The following is a 19684-nucleotide window of genomic DNA, read 5'->3' as shown; positions in this document are numbered from 1 at the left end:
GACATCTCCAAATGTATTATGACTAGTAAAAACTCAGAGATATCTCTAATTACAATTGTGACTTGTCAAAACTCATTTAGAGATATCTGCAAATATTTTTCAATGGAAGTCAATAGAGGAATATGACTAGTCATAATATATTTGCAGATATCTCCAATCTGATTTCGTACTAGTAAAATTGTAATTGCAGATATCTCTAATTGACGGGCCGTCGGGGGAGACGGGAGGGGGGACAAGCGTGCTTTGGCCCGGTTCGAGGCAACTGTACCTAGTGTGAGTACGGCCTAAGTGTCACTTAGCTTCTCAAAAGAATCAGGAGATCATCAGGCAATAATGGCTCAAGACTGAGACACTAGTTAGTTACAGACAAACTTATATAGGGCAAAACACAGATGTTTGTAATCTGGCTTGAGTGGTGACACACAACAGATGGCAAGAAAGTGGTGCCATCCACTGTTTTGAAGGCTGCATAAAAATTGTACTGTATTTGAAAAGTCAGAAGAGCACCTCTTTCTGGTTAGGAGGAGAAATGCAGCTTATGGATGAATCCCTACAATACACATTTTAGCAATAATAGTATACACATATAGATAAACACAGAGCACCCAAACACTGCAGTGCTTTTTTATTTTCTCCATAAATAAAGCGTATATTAGAGCTACAGTGATGGTTTGCCATCCTCTGAGAAAACTGTTGATAGTCACCCTGCAACAATAGACGCTAAAACAAGTAATGTGCCTCGTACCTTCCACATGCTGTATGTAATATGTAAGACACAATATGTAAGTGGCCCTTTACAGGTCAATTTCCAACACTAGAAATTACACTAAGAGCTGAGTGATATGACACTATGCATAAATGTGCAATAAACTCATATATTTTGGTTTGTTGCCTCGTTTCAAAAAACAAATGTGCCAAATTTCACAATATTCATGCTGAAATACCAAAACATACATTTAACAGACCTTATGCTTATATGCGCGAGGCAGTGGCGCAGTAGGTAGTACTGTCTCCTCACAGCAAGAAGGTCGCTGGTTCGAACCTCAGCTCAGTTAGCATTTCTGTGTGAAGTTTGCATGTTCTCCCTGCCTTCGTGTGGGTTTCCCCGGGTGCTCCGGTTTCCCCCACAGTCCAAAGACATGCGGTACAGGATAAATTGTCTGTAGTGTGTGTGAATGTGTGTGTGGATGTTTCCCAAAGATGGGTTGCTGCTAGAAGGTCATCAGCTGCGTAAAAACTTGGTGGATAAGTTTGCGGTTCATTCCCCTGTGGCGACACCGGATAATAAAGGATTAATTAACTAAGCTGACAAGAAAATTAATGAATATCCGTATAACATGGCATTGTAGGGTTGACAAAATTTGGGCAGTTTTGAAATGTAAATTTTATATGCAACTTAGGGCCTGCTCACACTATGCCATCCGTACCGTGACCAGGCCCGTTTCCTGGATTGTTTGAGAAGTGTGAGTGCGCTGAATCGGGCTTAGGCATGGTTCACTTGGCAGGCCCTGGCCGGTTGGAAGAGGTGGGCCTGAGCGTGGTTCACTTGGGCTTTGGCGTGGTACGCTTGAAACTGAAAGCGAGCGACTTTATAAGGGACTGTTTCATTTGGATTTATTAATCAATCTTACTGTTCAGTGAACACAAACTGCCGTAGTTTATTAAATACGCAAACCCCTCACTGCAAGACAGCTGTGCACCTTCAGCAGACCTCCTCGTTCCTTCAGCACGAGGACTTTATGATTGTTTATGAGCGCCAAAAGTGGCGGATCTGTTCGGCTAAATATTTGACTGCATGTCACTGCATATCAAACGACTGAAACGATATAACAAGAGCAATCTCCACTGTGCTGGCACTCATTGAACAGCGCAGCATCGATGACGTAAGCGTGCCCAAGCCCGATTAGTGTGATTGGGACCTTTAAACCCTGCTCGATTTTCAAAATTAGAGTATCACATATATAAGTGTAATACAAGCTTAGATAAACTTAGAACTAAGGCAAAAATATCATTGTAATCTCAATATGAAACGTTGTGGCCAATCAAATGCTTATCCATATTAATGATCCCATGTGGAGTTCATAAGAGTCTGTATTTTATTCCGATTGGCCTATTTTTCACTGAGATTTTACACTCACAGGATTTACATGAGAATAAGGATACAATGGCAATTGGGACTCATGATATGTCATTTCCATGTTGTGAACTCTTATTATTAATCTATGCCTACAGTAGGTATATCCAGATGTTCATTATATGGCACCTTTAAATCAATCTAAAAGTGAATTCTTGTATAATTTTCCAAAAATGTGATCCACTAGAGATCTCAAGGCTCATTTAGACTGTGTGTAATTTGTTCTATTAAAGGGGCTATATGTACAAACTTTTATTTATTAATCTACTGCCAGTGGATTAAAGGCATAGTTCAACCAAAAGTGAAAATTCTATCATCATCCACACAAACTACCTATCTTCTGAACCTGTTTGAGATTCTTTCTTCTGTTAAACTCAAAAGAAGATATTTAGAAGAATGCTAGTAACCAGTAACCATTGATTTTGGATGTCAATTCTGACAATTTGGATGTCAATTCTGAGAGCATTTCTGAATTTTAAAAATAGCCCCTTTAATAAAGTGCTGCCATGTCCTATCTATAGAAAACCAAATGCTCTGGACTTACTGTTTTATAGATGCAGATTAAATATGGTTATTTGTTGATATAGGAACTAAATATTGTATACAGGTAGTCACTGCATGTCTTGCTGATTGATACAATGTAAATGTTATAAAAACACATAGTTTTTGAAAGCTTTTAAAAATAATCTGGTCAGTACACCTTAATAGAGAGGTGGTGGGTTTTGAGGCCTTTGAAAGAAAATTGACTTTTCAGTAGCATAGCATTGCTTGAAATGTGAAATTACTCAGATTAAACCCAGAGGATTCATACAAGATTTGAATATTTTACCCTCTGTATTCCCCCACCCCCGCCAAAAAAAAAAAACAGTCAACAAAAATTTGTCAACATAAATTTTTTGTTTCTTTCTTCTGTTGAACACAAAATCATTTATTCAGAAGAATTTTACAAAACATCAGCCATTGACTTTCATAGTATGTTTTTTTCACATCAGTTAATTAACCCCATAGTTTATGATTGTGAATTATGGATTATTAATTTTTTTATGTTTATTTACAGTGCTTTCAGGAAAGTATTAACAGCACTTCACTTTTTTATGTTACAGCCTTATTCCAACTTTCAGAGCAGCAGAACATTTTCTGTAACCTTCCCCAGCATTGTGCCTCGAGACAATCCTGTCTCGGAGGTCTAAAGGCAATTCCTTTGTCTTCATGCTGGGTTTGTGCTTTGACATGCACTGTCAACCCTGGGACCTTATATAGACAGGTGTATGTCTTTATGGGGTATTGTGTGTAGAATTTTGAGGAAATAAATGAATTTAATCCATTTTGGAATAAGACTGTAACATAAAAAATGTGGAGAAAGTGAAGTGCTTTGAATACTTTCCGGATGCACTGTACACTTTATGATTTATTAGAAGCCTTTGATGACTTTTGAATTGGAATTTGTAACTGGTTTAAACAAGTTACTTTACTATGAAAATTGAAAATACATTAAAAAAGCCCTATAAACTAGTTTGCTTGTAAAGTTACAATTAACAGGTAATAACATGGTCTTTAATGATATTCAACACATCCCCTACATTAAATATTTTAATTTAAAAGGATTATTCCAACCCAATAATAGAGAGTCTGGTAAAACAGCAATCCTTTGAAATAATGGTGCTGCAGTCTCTGCAAGGTTTTAGGGTAAGAATAAGCAATCCAGATTTTATTTTTGCAGAAATGAAAAACAGAATATACCATTGTGCTCAAGTTTATTCTTGTTTTAGAGTCTCAGCTGAATTTCTTTGAAACATTCAGTGCTATGAACTTTTTTCATTGCTGCATTCTGGCACTATATATAAACAAGCCTTTTTTTCCCAGGTAGACTGATAAAATGTTTGCACCATGAAAACTGCACTTAACCAAGTAGAGTATCTTGGTGTCTGGACATGTTTAACAGTGCTGGTTCTGGAAGCTAGTTTTTGCCATTCTTTTTGCCAGTTTTTATGTAAAGGTCTTCATTAAAGCATTATAACTCATGATCCAACTGACCAGCTGTGAGTTGCATTATAACATTGAAAACTTTCATTTGAAGTAAAGAAGTATATCATACTTAGAGTGACAAAGGTATAAATGTGTTTAATGGCTTAATAAAGGAAAAAAATTCAGTGCAATGAAGCATGACACAATCATATTAACCCTTTGATGCAGGTCACATGGTGGTCATACACCTGAGCAAAGACCTGTTCTGAACTGTACATCTAAACCGAGTATTTCATTTATCTGCATGTTTCCACTGGATGAAATGATTTACTATGTCACTTTGGGTACAAATACATTTAAGGATATGTAAGCAAATAACCTTAGCTTAAAAAACAAAAACCAAAAAACTTTAAAATCGTTCCATTACAACTTATGCTCTGAACATAACCTCTGCTGTGAGCAGGTTGTGCCTCAGGCTTATTATACCTTAATGTGTGTTTCTTAATATATATTTTTAATTCTCAGTAAAGCTGTATTTAAAAAAAAAAAAGTTATTATTCAATATTAATATTAAACCAACTATATATATATAATTTTCTTGTCGGCTTAGTCCCTTTATTAATCTGGGGTCGCCACAGCGTAATGAACCGCCAACTTATCCAGCAAGTTTTTACGCAGCGGATGCCCTTCCAGCTGCAACCCATCCCTGGGAAACATCCACACAAACATTCACACACACACTCATACACTACGGACAATTTAGCCTACCCAATTCACCTGTACCGCATGCTCAGTTGGCTCAGTTGGCGTTTCTGTGTGGAGTTTGCATGTTCTCCCTGCCTTCGCGTGGGTTTCCTCCGGGTGCTCCGGTTTCCTCCACAGTCCAAAGACAAGCGGTACAGGTGAATTGGGTAGGTATGAGTATCCATAGTGTATGAGTGTGAATGAGTGTCTAGGGATGTTTCCCAGAGTTGGGTTGCAGCTGGAAGGCCATCTGCTGCGTAAAACATTTGCTGGATAAGTTGCCGGTTCATTCCGCTGTGGCGACCCCGGATTAATAAAGGGACTAAGCCGACAAGAAAATGAATGAATATATATATATATATATATATATATATATATATATATATATATATATATATATGTGTGTGTGTGTACGTATGTATGTGTGTGTGTGTGTGTGTGTGTGTTTTTATATATATATATATATATATATATATATATATATATATATATATATATATATATATATATATATACATACATTTAATATTTTATGTAATTTGTAATTAGCATCTAACAAAAAAATATAGTTATTGTTTTATATTTGAGAGTGCAGATGCAAAAGCCGCTAAATGCCACTTTCGCCAAAAATGAGCTAATGACATTGAGTGAATGCTTTAGACACGTAGTACATGTTCAACAAATATTTTTGCTTCAAATCGCAGCGTCAGCACATTCAGAAATAACAGTTTGTTGGCAAAAGCCGCAACATGCCACTTGCCTTTGACAGCAAATGCTGCTATATCCCGAGAACCAATCAGAAGGCGCGAATCGAATCGTATGTTATCAATGTAGCAGACCGCTGATACGCTGGCATTTATTAGGAGACTGTTTCATTCTGTTTCCGATTTTGATTTTAAAAGACAGAGTTTGATGAACTGGATGAGGCTGTCCGACTGTCCATAAATGGCAAATGAAAACATCCCTTACCTTAAAACTCTAAGCTTTTTATATTAATGGACAATGCCCAGATATTGATGTTTCTCAATGTTTCTACACTACATTATTAGAATCTAACAGCTTTGCAATGTTTGTAATGTTTACATTTTAAATCTAAATCCCAAATATCAAAAGACAACAGATTGTTAAGATTTCATTAACGTCAATTTATTTTATGTTATTGATTAATGCACTTACTTGACAGGTTTCATTTATTCATTATCCTTTTGCTTAGTTTTCATGTTTGGTAAAATAATTTCTAATTGCATCTTTAGTGATTTTTCAACTAATTACACTGTCTTGTCCCAATAGGTGGATTTAGAGGTTTTTGCGCAAAAAAAAAAAGCAGATGTGGATTTAGCTGGTTTTGACGCAAAATAAAATCTACCTTGTTAAAATGGTCTAAAGTGACATTTTTGAAAAAAAGCTATTTTATTTACTAGCTAATAACCTTATCATTATGTATGAAATGAAACTTCTAAACATGATCAGAAAAGCCTGACAGAAAATTCACAAAAAAGAGGTCTGAGGGATTTAGAGGGTTTTGAGATGAGATGATTAGAGATGAATGAACTCTTCATATATATATATATATATATATATATATATATATATATATATATATATATATATATATATATATATATATATATATATATATATTGGAACTGACAAACTTTGAGGTTTAGGGTTAATCAACCAATTTTAGCATTAAAGTGAAAGTAAGTTAAACTTGTTTCTTAAATACACCCCTGGCCATTTTGAATGATGTTTGTGATTTTTGTAACATTCCAATTGAGTAAAACAAAAAAAAAACTGTGACAAAAAAAAATCTAACAGCATCAGAAGGTTTATTTTACAATATTATTTTATATGCAATTACTAAAATATGTTGAGAATGTATTTTTGTTTCATGGAAGTATATGGCCGTGCAATAGATGGGTTTCTGGGTGCTTTACTTACTGGTACATTCTGATTAGTGAGGCATATTTTTCGTGTTTTTAGTATGGCAGCAGCGTGATGAGACTCTCAGCATCTATTTTATCTGTTTTATCAAGCTGTGGACATAGCATTTTTTACAGTCACTCATTAAAGTCACTTTTGAACCAGCCGTCCAATCAGAGCGGAGGAGGGGCATAACCAGTACCAAACCAACTGTCACATTATTCAGCACAGGAAAGGAAAAACTGTACTGGCTGTACACAGAGCCAGTATTTTCAGATTAATTCAAACTATCAGTACTATTATTCCGTCTCAATGCAGCAGAAAAAAAAATAAATAAATAAACTCAGCTGTGTGTTTTCTGTTGCATAAAAACACTTTGGTGGACACACACCCTATAGGTACAAATTCTGCCCCAATTCTATCAAGGACAATCATTTTGAAATAAGAACAGATCAGTTTAACGAAATCATATACATGGTCACACTTTACAATAAGGTTCCATTTAGTTAATGTGTTTACTAGCATGAACTAAGAATGAGCTTGTACAGCATTTGTTAATCATCGTTTTAAAGTTACTAATCTCTTATTAAAATCCAATTTAAGCTTGTTTACATTAGTTAATGCACTGTGAGTTAACAAGAACAAACTATTAAAATGCTAAATACAGTACTGAATGTAATCTTCAATGTATAAAGTTATTATCCATGTTTCCATCCCACTATTTTTATGCACATTTTGGAAAACCTTATAAAAAGTGCTTATGAAAATGGGCAGATGTGCAAACATTTTGAAAACAATGTATGCGTATGATATACTTTATATCTGATAAGAAAAAAATGTGCATAAACTATATGTTATAAACTCATTTGTCAAATAAAATACAGTATGTGCATTAAAAAAGTCACCAGATTTTGTGACTCATGTGATAACAAAAATTTGTGCAATGGGATGAGATTAATAGAAAAACCATCAGAACGACAACATTGCACAACATCTGAAAGTTTGTTTTGGTCCATTTAAGCCAAAGTCCGTCATCAAAGTGGTTCAGTATTATCACCTCCCAGAACTGTGTTAAACTTAAACAAAATCTGCTCACCATTATTGCATTTTGGCAATAATCAGTTTATTAAATAAGAAAAAAGCCCACAATGGCTCCTTCTACCTGAGCAAATTCCATTTTTCTCTTTTGATATTTAGCATCAGTTTATAACACTGTGTCTGAATTACATGTGATGTGACAAGATTCCAGCGACAAGCAATTTGACTTAAATATCAGCCACTGCACTCCTGATGAAATGGTAAAGGTTCCAAGTAATATAGAATTAATACATTAATATATTAAATTAATAAATATTAAACCAATTTAACATAAAGTACAAAGGCTGCGTAGTGATGTTGTTGAGTCACTGACTTTCAGTTTCAAAGCGTTTGCTAGCTATTTTATTTTCAAGATCTCTGGTAAACAATCTGCTGCTTCTTTCAGTATGGCAATAAATGTCATTCATTCATTTTCCGTCTGCTTGATCCCTGGCAACCAGTGGTCACCACAGCAGAATGAACCGCCAACTATCCTGGCGTATGATTTAAGCATGATTTAAGATACCCTTCCAACTGCAGCCCAGTATTGAGAAAGCAATAAATTCATACCTGTCAACAGTGAAAATAAGGGATATGTCCACCATAATAAGAGTGAAAGCACAGAAAAGACTCACATTTAAGAGCAAGGGGCGGCCCCTGGTGGTTCGGCGGTATGGGTTGCGTAAAGGGAGGATCGGCTCTTTTATGATTATTGCCACCCTTCAGACAAAGACTGAAAATACAGAAAAATACCTTTACGGGATGATAGCAGGATAGAACTGTAAAATACGGGAGAATCCTGGGAAAAATTGAAGAGTTACCAGGTATGATAAATGTCATGTAAAATTGTATTCAAACTCACATTGGTAGCATTTAATAGTGAATAAAGCACATAATCGATACCTGAGGTAATCATTGTCTTTGTTGTTTATACTGCTGTTTTGCTGTGACGTTGTGGAAATAGAAACTTTTTCTAAAAAAGAAATTTCAAGCATCACCATCACAGATGGCTAGGACAAAAACATTTGTTTTAGCATGAAAACGATACCTTTAATTACGTGTTGCTGCAACACATCACATGTAGTTAGGACATAGTGTCGGAAAGTGACAATTATGTTCAATTTGACTCATTGGATAGAAACATTGCTTTATTCGCAAATGTTTATGTGATATTGCAGTTTAATTTGGATCTTTGGATGGAAACATGGCTATTGCTAAAAATAAATAATCCTTTAAAGATAATGAGCTTTTACTTCTGCTCCCTGAATGTTGTGGTCTAATACATTTCATTGTACAATTTTGGCGAGGTCTTGCCATTTTAAAATAACATACAGATATAAATCAGATGTTCCACTGGTAGCAGTCTGAGGACTCAGTCCAAGAGATATAAGCACTTACTATCGAATTATGGGAATTATTCTCATTACATGACACAATTGAAAACTGAAATCGATTGACTTGATTTGTTAAAACTGGAAATCAGGTTAGGTGACACCAGCTCGCAGTTTGAAATCGGATGACTGACCCTCAAAGCCAGGTGACTATTAATCACAATTCTACATGTAGGTCTCAGTACATGAACATAGAGCAAGAATCAGTTTTGGTCTTACCAGGTTTATCTAATTCATAGAAATAAGTGATCATAGCACATAGATGTAGAGAATAAGAGAGTTCGCTTGCATGTTTAAACCCAGACTAAAAATGTTCGGTCTCTGTTTCTGTTTGTCTGCTCATTTCTTTAGTAAGTCCAGTGGAAGCTCCTCCTCCAGTTTGGGGGATGTGATGTCATCAGGTGAGCCAATGATCTGTTGGGGGTGGGGCTTTAGAAGATGGGGGGTGGGGTTTCAGGAATCTCGCCGCAATTCGTCAGTGGATGATTTTACTTCAACACTGTCCTGCGTAAGGCTAAAGATCAAATGAGCAGCTTCTTGTGAGCATTGGACAGTAGACCATGAATGACTTGACTGGCTTTTTTCACATTTGAAGAACTTGACAATACTTTGTTCTGACTTTATTCTTTTCCTTCTCTTTGTACAGGCAAGCAGAAACAGAAAGTGGTAAGTTTGTCTACACGATGGAAGAATCTGTATCTACCTTTTCTGTCCAGTCATTGAAGAGATGTGTCCGTCACCACTTTCCTCAACACAAACTCTTCTGAAGTTCAGATTCAGCTCGTTGTGCTTAACCCTCTGGTGTTGTTCATTTAGAAGTCACACCTGGGTTGTTCGCAAAACTAACCAGACTTTAATCATATAATCATTTAATTTATTTTATAAATACAGGACGTGTGTTTCATTAATATGCAAATTTTGAATTAGGGTAATATTTAAGGTAAAATTAAAGCAAAAAGTTCTTAAAAACTATTGAATGGGGACAGATTAGTGCTACCCTGATGTCTGTATCTAAATATAAATATATACTAGGCTTTACCTTGCCTTCCCTATTTACTGTAATCATGAACATTATTTAGTAGCTGTTTGCGCTATGGTTCACAGAATATTTCATCCCACTTTCTATTGTGTCCTAACTACTATGTACTTATATCCAATTACAGTTGAAACCAGAAGTTTACATACACTGTATAAAAAGGCACATAACCATTTACAAAAAGTCAGATGTTAATGTGACTAAACTTTTTCTCTTTTAGGTAAGTTAGGATTATCAAATTTGTTTCTACCATGCTTAATAGCAGAATAATGAGAGAGATTTTTTGAGAAATTGTTATAAATTTTCTTGAAAGTCAAGTGTTTGCCTCTGAAAAAGCTCAGATGATCGTGTCAAGGTTTGGGAAGTTTCTGATTGGCTAATTGACAACATTTGAGTTAACTGGAGTGGCATAACTGTAGAATAGTATAATAGTATTTAAGGAAAACCTCAAACACACTGCTTCCTTGTGTGACAATATGGGAAAATCAACAAGCCGGAATTAACAAAAAAGCCAGATTACAATTTGCTAAATTACACTGGGAAAAGAATAATTTTTGGAGACATGTCTTGTGGTCTGATGGAAATAAGATTGAACTGTTTGGCCATAATGACCAGTCTTACATATGGCAGACACAGGGGAAAGCTTACAAGCCAAGGAACACCGTCCCAACTGTGAAGTATGGGGGCTGCTTTGCTGCTGAAGGGACTGGTCTACTTCACATCATGAAGAAAGAACAATATATAGAAATACTGAAGCAACATCTCAAGACATCAGCCAGGAGATTAAAACTTGGCCACAAATGGGTCTTCCAAACGGACCATGACCCTAAGCATACTGCCAAAATAGTTCAAAAATGCTTTAAAAACAACAGAGTGAATGTTTTGGAGTGGCCATCACAAAGCCCTGATCTCAATCCTATAGAAAATTTGTGGGCAGAGTTGAAAAAGCTTGTGCGAGCATGACAGCCAACAAATCTGACTCAGTTCCTCCAATTCAGTCAGGTGGAATGAGCCAAAATTCCTGCAAACTATTGTGAGAAGCTTGTGGAAGGATACCCAAAACATTTGACCAAAGATATACAGTTTAAAAGCAAAGTTAAAAAAAATACCAAGGATATGTATGTAAACTTTTGACTTTTGACTTTTGACTTTCTTTTGTCTAGAAATTAACAAAAAATCTCAAAAAAAAAAAAAAAAATCTCTCATTATTCTGGCATTTAGCAAATGTAAATCATTTAGGCATAATCCTAACGGACCTAAAATAGTAAACAATTAGTATGATTTACCATCAAAAATTGTTTTTAAAAATGGTTTTGTTTCATTTTTTTAGAGTGTATGTAAACTTCTGGTTTCAACTGTACAAATACAATATTCTTAATGTGTTTATAATGTTTTGTAGAACACTTTTAGTGCTGTTGAGGTGGGATATGCACAAGGTTAGGGAAAGGTTTAGTGTTATGGGTGAGTTTAAAGATGGGTTAAGGTGTAAGGGATGGTCAACTGTGTAATTATAAATGTAATTATAGAAATTAAATACAGATGTAATTACATGCAGGTATTTAATCAAGTATAAGTAAAATGTAAAAACCTGTATTTACACAATACTTACATTGTATCTAATTATTAATTTTATTGCAAGTACATATTAGTTAAGGCCACTTAATATAAAGTATGACAGAATATTTTGTGACCCATGATCTAATTTGAACTTTAAACTTTAATATAAACATAATTTCAATGAACAGGATAATAGTCAATGAACAGGAATGCTTTATCAGATTTATTGTATAGTTATTTTTTTGGGTGTGCAAGCAGCATGAGCATATTAATATATAGCAAGAGTGACTTAAACACTATCCCCTATAGTTTTCTGTTCTTATAAGATATAGTTAAATAATCTCACACAAGTAAGAGTGCCATTTTGCCGCCATTGTCATTTATTTATCAAACCAGTTGTATTGGTGTGTTTCTGTTACACTCTCTTGATCTTTTAGTGTCTTATTTCTGTATACTTTGTTCTGCATTATGGCTGACTTATTGAATGTGTGCACCATACAGTTCATAGCTGTGTTTTTGTGTAGATGTGTAAGTAGTTGTTGTTTTTCTGCTTCATGCCTGAATTTTAGGCTGTACATTTTCATCTTTTTTGTATCTCTTCTCTTTTTGCTATGCCATCATTTTCCAACGCAATCAACACAAGTGTGACTATTTTTTAAAACCATTTGGATTTTTTGTAATCAACTCTGTATGTTTTATTTATTGTGGAACAATGTTTATATTTATATTTATTAACAATGAATATCTATATGAATAATATATTTATTTCTATATAAAATGTCGAACAACACCAGAAGGTTAAAAAAAGTTTTGATGCATTAAACTATTATGTAAGATGGGGTCAGAAATTAACACAATGTTATGGGCAAAATTTCCCACAAATTGGAGATCAGGGGGAAAATATGCCCTAATATAAACTATTATGGCTGTCAAAATTTATCACAAAGAACATAATATGTATTATTTTAATCAAAAATAGTGCCATAATTACAATATCAAAAGTAAAAAAAATGTCCAGATAGTAAAGCTCTACCCTGTAATAAGATCCTTTTTACACAGTTTTTACAAAGTTTGCTCTTGTTTGTGACCCTGAACCACAAAACTAGTCTCACATTGCACTGACTTTCCTTTGCCAATAGCCACACATACATAATATAGGTCAAAATTATTGATTTTAAATTTGTCAAAAATGATTACAATATTAAGTTCATGCATAAAAAAATATAAATTTCCAACAGTAAATATTAAAAAGTTTAATTATTATTTTGTAAAATGTATTGCTAGGAACTTCATTTGTTTAACTTTAAAGATAATTTTCTCAGTTATTTGTTTTTGCACCCTTAGATTTCAAATTCCACCCCCATATTTTCTTGTATTTGTTTCTCAGCCAGAAATTGTCCTAAAGTGGGGGTGCCCAAACTCAGTCCTGGAGGGCTGGTGTCCTGCAGATTTTAGCTCCAGGTTGCCTTAACACACCTGCACGGATGTTTCTAGTAAGCCTAGGCTGCGTCCGAAATTGCATACCTCCATACTATATAGTAAGCTAAAATCAGTATGCGAACCGAGAAGTATGTCTGAATTCATAGAATTCGAAAAACAGTATGCGAGAAGTACGCGGATGACTTAGCACTTCCGGCGAGATTCTGAAGTGTGCATTCGGTGCACACTGCGCAATCCCATGATGCACTGTAAGAGAATTCATGAATGTGTGTAATGTAGCATGTCTGAGTTCTATTCATACGACTCACATTCATACAGTACTGTATAGAGCATACTTTTCCAACGGTCGAGTAGTACATTTGAATTCAAATGCAGTACCTACTGAGTAGTAGGCGGTTTCGGACACAGTTCTAGTAAAAGCTTGATTTCTAGCCCAGGTGTTTCTTATTGGGGTTAGAACTAAACTTTGCAGGACACCGGCTCTCCTGGATCGAGTCTGGGAACTTTTGTCCTAAAACTTGTTAATATATGTTTCATATAATTAGGGATGTCCAGATCCGATCACGTAATCGAAAAATCAGTTTCAGATTTGATCAGAATTGGATGGTACCTCCCGATCAGGAATATATATGTAAACATGTCGTTATTATTAACACATCTATAGTTATGCGGTGGCACAGAGTTAGACCTCTTTCTTGACTTCACACAGAAACAGCAACGTATGCTGCATGACATCACTTTGTTGCAGAGACACTATTGGTTACTTGGCGGCAAAGTAGAACACGGAAGCAGCTGCGGTCTGGAGGTATTATAGTTGATGATGACAACATTGCCATAGCAAACTGTGAGACATGTAAACTTGGGATTGCCTGCCGGGTATTTTAAGTTGAGGTGATATTTGTTTTTATATTAGATTTATATATATATATATATATATATATATATATATATATATATATATATATATATATATATATATATATATATATATATATATATATATTTACTGTTGCACTAAAATCCAAAAGTGAAGAATTTATGTTATTTATTACTTGATTGTTCAAGCTACCTCGCCGAAATTGTTTGTTTGTTAACAGAATTGTTGAATGCTAAAATAAGAAACATCCTGGATCTGTTTCTTTGCTCCTCTTTATTTATTATTTATGTATATTAGAAGTATCGCATCGAGTTTTGGTAATGGTAGATACTTAAAATCAATTGACTCGGACTCAAGGGCAAAAAAAAAAACATGATCGGGACATCCCTACATATAATGCATACATCTCAATTTTCAAGAATTGACACTTATGACTGGCTTTGTGGTCCAAGGTCATATTAGGCAAAAAATGTATAGTATTCTGATTGATGTAACTGATTAAATGCAAGTATTGGGCATGAAACAAAACACAATTACAGTTAATGAAGTAGCAACCAATTCATAGAGAAGTTAATTTCTGCCCCTGCTGTATGCATATACAGTCATTTACCTATGATCTCATCTGCAGACTGAACATGTGGCTCCCTATGATGTTGTGCCTTCCATGAGGCCTGTGGTTCTGGTTGGTCCATCCCTGAAAGGATATGAGGTATGTTGAGACCTATCATCGTTAGACTTGGGTACTTGTTGTTGACTGAAAGAAAATGCTTAAAAAAATCCATCAAGAGAGTTTTACAGGTGAATCAGTGAATTAATCATCAAATAACATTGAACAGGAAATTTCTCCGTCAAGGTCTTGGAGCTGGTGTTCTCCGTTCATGACTGTCCGTGTGTGCGCATTTTGGGTTATTGATACCAGCAAAATATAATATCTATTCCAGTCTCTCCATCTCTTCACGCAGAGAAAACAAAAACATACTCCTCCTCTTCGCCGATCCGTTGCCATGGCAACAACCTTCCGGGGTCCAGGAGACGTCAGTGCTAGAAAGTAGAGCACGGTTTCAAATTAGAAAGAGACAGAAAAGGGAGAGAATAACAGGGATGGTGATGGAGAGAAAGAAAGAAGGAATGCGAGAGACAGCAGGCGAGACGCTGAAGTAGAGAAAGTCTACAAGGAAAAGAAGCTCTTTGCGATTTTTAAGCCGTAACTAGATGAGGTTTTGCTTTATTTTAGAGCTGTTATTTATTCACAGAGCTGCTTGCCGTTTAAATCACAGCTTGTTTTATTAAGCTGAAGTTCATTTATGAGTTGATGAGCCAGGAGTTTTGTCCTTAAAATCAAATTGAATGGCTAGCTCAGTTCCAAAAGCTGCCTCAGTTTGGAAAGCTCACAAATAACACTTTGCACAGGAGGCAATTAATAAAGTGCAATAATTACGTTGCGAAAGTAAAAAAAAATCACATTAATTTTCTCGAAGACAATTGATTTTGATTGATAACTCATTAAAGAGCCCCTATTATAAATGAAATAGGGTCATATTTTGGTTGTAAGGGTCTTCAACAACAGTCTAATATGCATGCAAGTTCCAAAAACACTTTCATGGTCTTATAATCTGCATTTATTTTTACCTAACTATGCCAGCGACTCCCATATGAATCGTTCAATGATTCATTTGTTCCCAAACCCCTCCCTAGCGCGAAGCTAATCTGCGCTGATTGGACCGATGACAGCCTGTCGCGATTGGTCGATACTTACAGCCTTCAGCGCGAGACTGAAATACCCAGCAGCTAATCAACAATATAAAAGTAGCCACAGTGCATACACGCTTCATAGTGTAAGGCGTGGATTTTGGCTGCCAGTGAGTGAATGTAAATACAGACGATGGACATGAAAATACCGACGACTAACTGTTTTATTGAGCTAAAACTCCAACATGTGAGATCTCCTAGCACACCTCTACCTGCTCTTTTCACACACACACACACACACACACACACACACACACACACACACACACAAAACACCAAAACATTCAAAAACAGAGAATGCACTTTCAGGTTGGGAGCGGGGTGATCGTCGTTTGCCTAGAGCGCCAATTCAGCTTGCTGGTGTAATTTAGACAACTCACCTCGAACCTGAGCTAAACTATTTTGAAACTTGACCGTTGCATGTGTGTAGTAACAGCTGACGGTCCATAAACAAAGCGGCACGCGGCACATTTTTAACGTGGCTTTACACGCGATATCTGAATATAGCAAGTTAACCTGATACAGTACACGCGGTTACAAGTAACAAAACACAACTAAATACATAATTTGCAAGCTAGAGTAAACGAGGCAACAATTTTAATTGCACGTACTTACAATTGTGAAATGGAGGAAGAAAGTGATCTCTTTTGCACTGATCCATGTTCTGACAGTCTTTACTGATCCTTCCTTTAACAAACGGCCGATAAAGTCTTCTTCGTAAGCATGTAGTTTCCAGAAGCACTCGAACTGCTCAAGGCTGGGCTGTAATGCTGAGGTTTCATCTTTGGGTAGAGACTGTCAATAATATCCATCTGCACAGCATGACTTCATTCGACCGGCGTGTGTGTGTGTGGCTTTTTTTTTTCTGTGTTCGTGGGCGGGGCCGCAGATTTCAAATTCCCGGGTTTGCTCACGCAACTACTTGTGTTTCGTAGTCGCGTCAATTAAAAAAAATGAATTCACAATTATTCATTTGTCAAAGTTACAAATGGTACATTTTTTTGTGTATACTCATGATGTGACTGTTGCGAGGGATCACAGTGCGATATCGATGCTGAAATAATACATTGTGCAGCCCTTCTCCCTGCCCACTGTTCCCACGTTTCTGTCTGCTTTTCACCATGCGTTGTCAGATAAACAGTTTATTCAAGCCTTTCTGAAATGATGAGTCTCATACAAATGGTTTATATCACTTTGGTTTATATCACTTTAATATGACTGTGGACACACTATACCTCCACACAGTTCTGTACATGCTTTTAATGAACAGATCTGTTCATATTAATTCAACCTATTTTTCAAATAAAACTGGTGCATAAAAATAAAATTTGTCCAGTAAAACTACATTACCTATGATGCTGTACAGAAAGTCAAATCAAGCAAAGCACCTGGGGTTATCTGAATTTAGAAGATAAAAAAGTACAGTATACAATATGTTGTATACTGTTTTGTACCCCCAAAAATTGTCTGACTTCTCTAATAAAACACCATTTTTTAAATGCTGTTTTACTTTAAACTCTAAAAATAGAAGTCTTAAACTAATGTGTAAGGTCCAAACACACTGAAGATTACCTAATAGGTTGTTAATATTTAAAATGATAAGCTATTTCCCCAAAAAGCAGTTTATTTAGCATAGCAAAGCACTCTCTATTGACATAGATAAAATAAATTGCCTCTTGTCTCCTTAAGTGCATACTGCAAAAATGGAGCATTTGCTTTCACCATTAGGCTTTTTGGCAAAAGCTTGCAGGTCTGCCTTCCAAAGACTTTAAATGTGCACCAAATTTTTTTTAGCTCCGCCCACTCAGCAATTATATAATTGAGATGGTGCAATGCAAGCATGTTCCATTCATTTTATTTTATTAAAACGAAATGATATAAAACAAATGTATTATTAATTTAAAACAATGTAGAATTCTTAAATATGATATGTATAATTTGATTATGTTACTTATTATTGTCTACCATATTGTTAAACTTATTTTCAACTCTGTTAGTGGTTTCTAGAGTTGACATTATCCACCATTTTGTGCTGGAGCTCAAAATTCCAACCTCAAACCAGACACCACAGACAATGAGAAATTCATTGAAATATTCTAATAACAGAGTTGACAAATAATTAGCCTAATATTGGTGTATTCTAAACATTAAGTACAAATTAATAAGAATATTGACATGCCTAAATGCTTTCCTGCCAGAAGAAGTGACATCTTGGAGCAGGTCATGCTTTTTCTGTCAGTGATTTAGAGAACGGTATGACTTTTTATCACAGATGTAACAGAGTTGACCATAACTATTATTATTTATTATTATTATTATTAAAATTACAAATAATTCTGAAAATAGATGTTTTACACAAATGTAAAAATGATAAAAATAGACTTGTTTATTTTATGATATGAATTAATGAATTAAACCTGAATTTATGTTTCAGGAGACAGAGACAGTCCAAAATAGGGATGTTTTAATGGAATATATTAAAGACAAAATAATCCTAAATGTACACACAAACATTACTTTAGTGATAACATATTAGAACTGCTAAATTAAAGGCTCTGTGTGTAAGTTTTTTTTAAAAATACCATAATATGTTTGCAAATATTTAAGAAACATGCTAAGTGAACATACTTGTTAATCTGAAAAACGATACTGAAGTCAGATATTCTGCTTTGAATATAGGCGTTACGTGCTAGAATGTCTTTGTTTTGGGTTTTTTAACCCGCCCACTGCCTTTTTAGCCAATTTCAGCACTTCAAGTTGCCTTGTTGGAAAAACTTGTTTTTCATTCATTCAGTCTGGAAGACTCTCAAAGCATGCATCCATGACTGAAATGCAACCTCCGGTGGAAAGTAGCAGAATCCAAAATGAGACGCAGATTCAGAGTTCCACATGATTTTATTAATTAGCAAATAATATATATATATTACAAATTTAAACATTAAGTGAGCAGGTTACATTGTAACTGCGTGTCCTAACACACGCTATATATGTGGGGAGATTTGCAGTGATAAGCAATTTGGCTGTTTGCACAAGACGAAACACGACAGAAATTTAAATACAGCCATTCAGAAGCACAGAATATGCACTCACTGCACTATAACGTAATGGTAAGGTTTATAATCTATTTAATACATATTAAACCTCTATAACATTATTAAATGTACATGCTGAATCACTGATATGTGTTGGTTTTGGGTCACAGTTCCAAAAAATGTCATTTTCAAGAACTGCTGCTTTCAGTAGTATGGCAATACATGTCATATAAAATGGCATTCAAACTCGCATTGTTGGCATTTATTACTGAATAAAGCACATGAGTACCTTAGGTAATCTTTGCCAAAGTTTTCTGTCGTTCAGCTGCAAGAAATAGGAGCCATTTCTAAAATAGAAATTTGAGGTGTTGGTTAGAACAAAAACTACTTTTAATATGAAAAAAATTCTTCTATCATGTGCCATTGCTTTTATTTAGAACACTCCTGGGGTCCATTCTTTGTACCTCACTTAAATGATCTAAGATGAATTGGCTGATCCTGGATTTGTTCATCTTGATAACTGATCTCTTCAAACAAGTTTGCGAATCAAATTAAAATGTCTGGATAACTGATCTGACATCGCTGTGTGTGTTGTGAAGGACAGATCTATTGTTCCTCGAAATCATGATCAGCAATGCAACGATTGGCTGACGGCACAGCAGCGTAATGACATCATCTGATTAATATTCAATTATCCATGTGAGCAGATTACATCAAATTAGCAGTAAACGGTTTGTTAAATATGACACGCAATAACTT

At 35.2% G+C, this 19684-nt stretch overlaps 1 protein-coding gene and 1 long non-coding RNA gene across 5 annotated transcripts in view; one reads left to right on the top strand and one right to left on the bottom strand.

Annotated features, from left to right (window-relative positions):
- Positions 1-4637, bottom strand: part of LOC141386203 (uncharacterized) — a 111585-nt gene extending 106948 nt beyond the window's left edge. Inside the window, exon 1 of the long non-coding RNA XR_012407708.1 lies at positions 296-4637. This is a non-coding gene — a long non-coding RNA (uncharacterized lncRNA). The remainder of the gene's footprint in view (positions 1-295) is intronic.
- The window catches only part of cacnb4b (calcium channel, voltage-dependent, beta 4b subunit), a 60914-nt gene that overhangs the window by 27346 nt on the left and 13884 nt on the right, over positions 1-19684 (top strand). For 2 of the 4 annotated variants that reach the window (NM_001113516.1, NM_001040318.3), the window contains 3 exon segments: positions 9586-9635; positions 9881-9900; positions 14773-14853. In NM_001113516.1, the coding sequence (NP_001106988.1) occupies positions 9586-9635; positions 9881-9900; positions 14773-14853 (151 nt within the window). 4 annotated transcript variants of the gene reach the window in all.

Source organism: Danio rerio, chromosome 6 (genome assembly GCF_049306965.1).
Source record: "Danio rerio strain Tuebingen ecotype United States chromosome 6, GRCz12tu, whole genome shotgun sequence".
NCBI lineage: Eukaryota > Metazoa > Chordata > Actinopteri > Cypriniformes > Danionidae > Danio > Danio rerio.
This window is presented reverse-complemented; position numbering and strand designations above follow the sequence as displayed.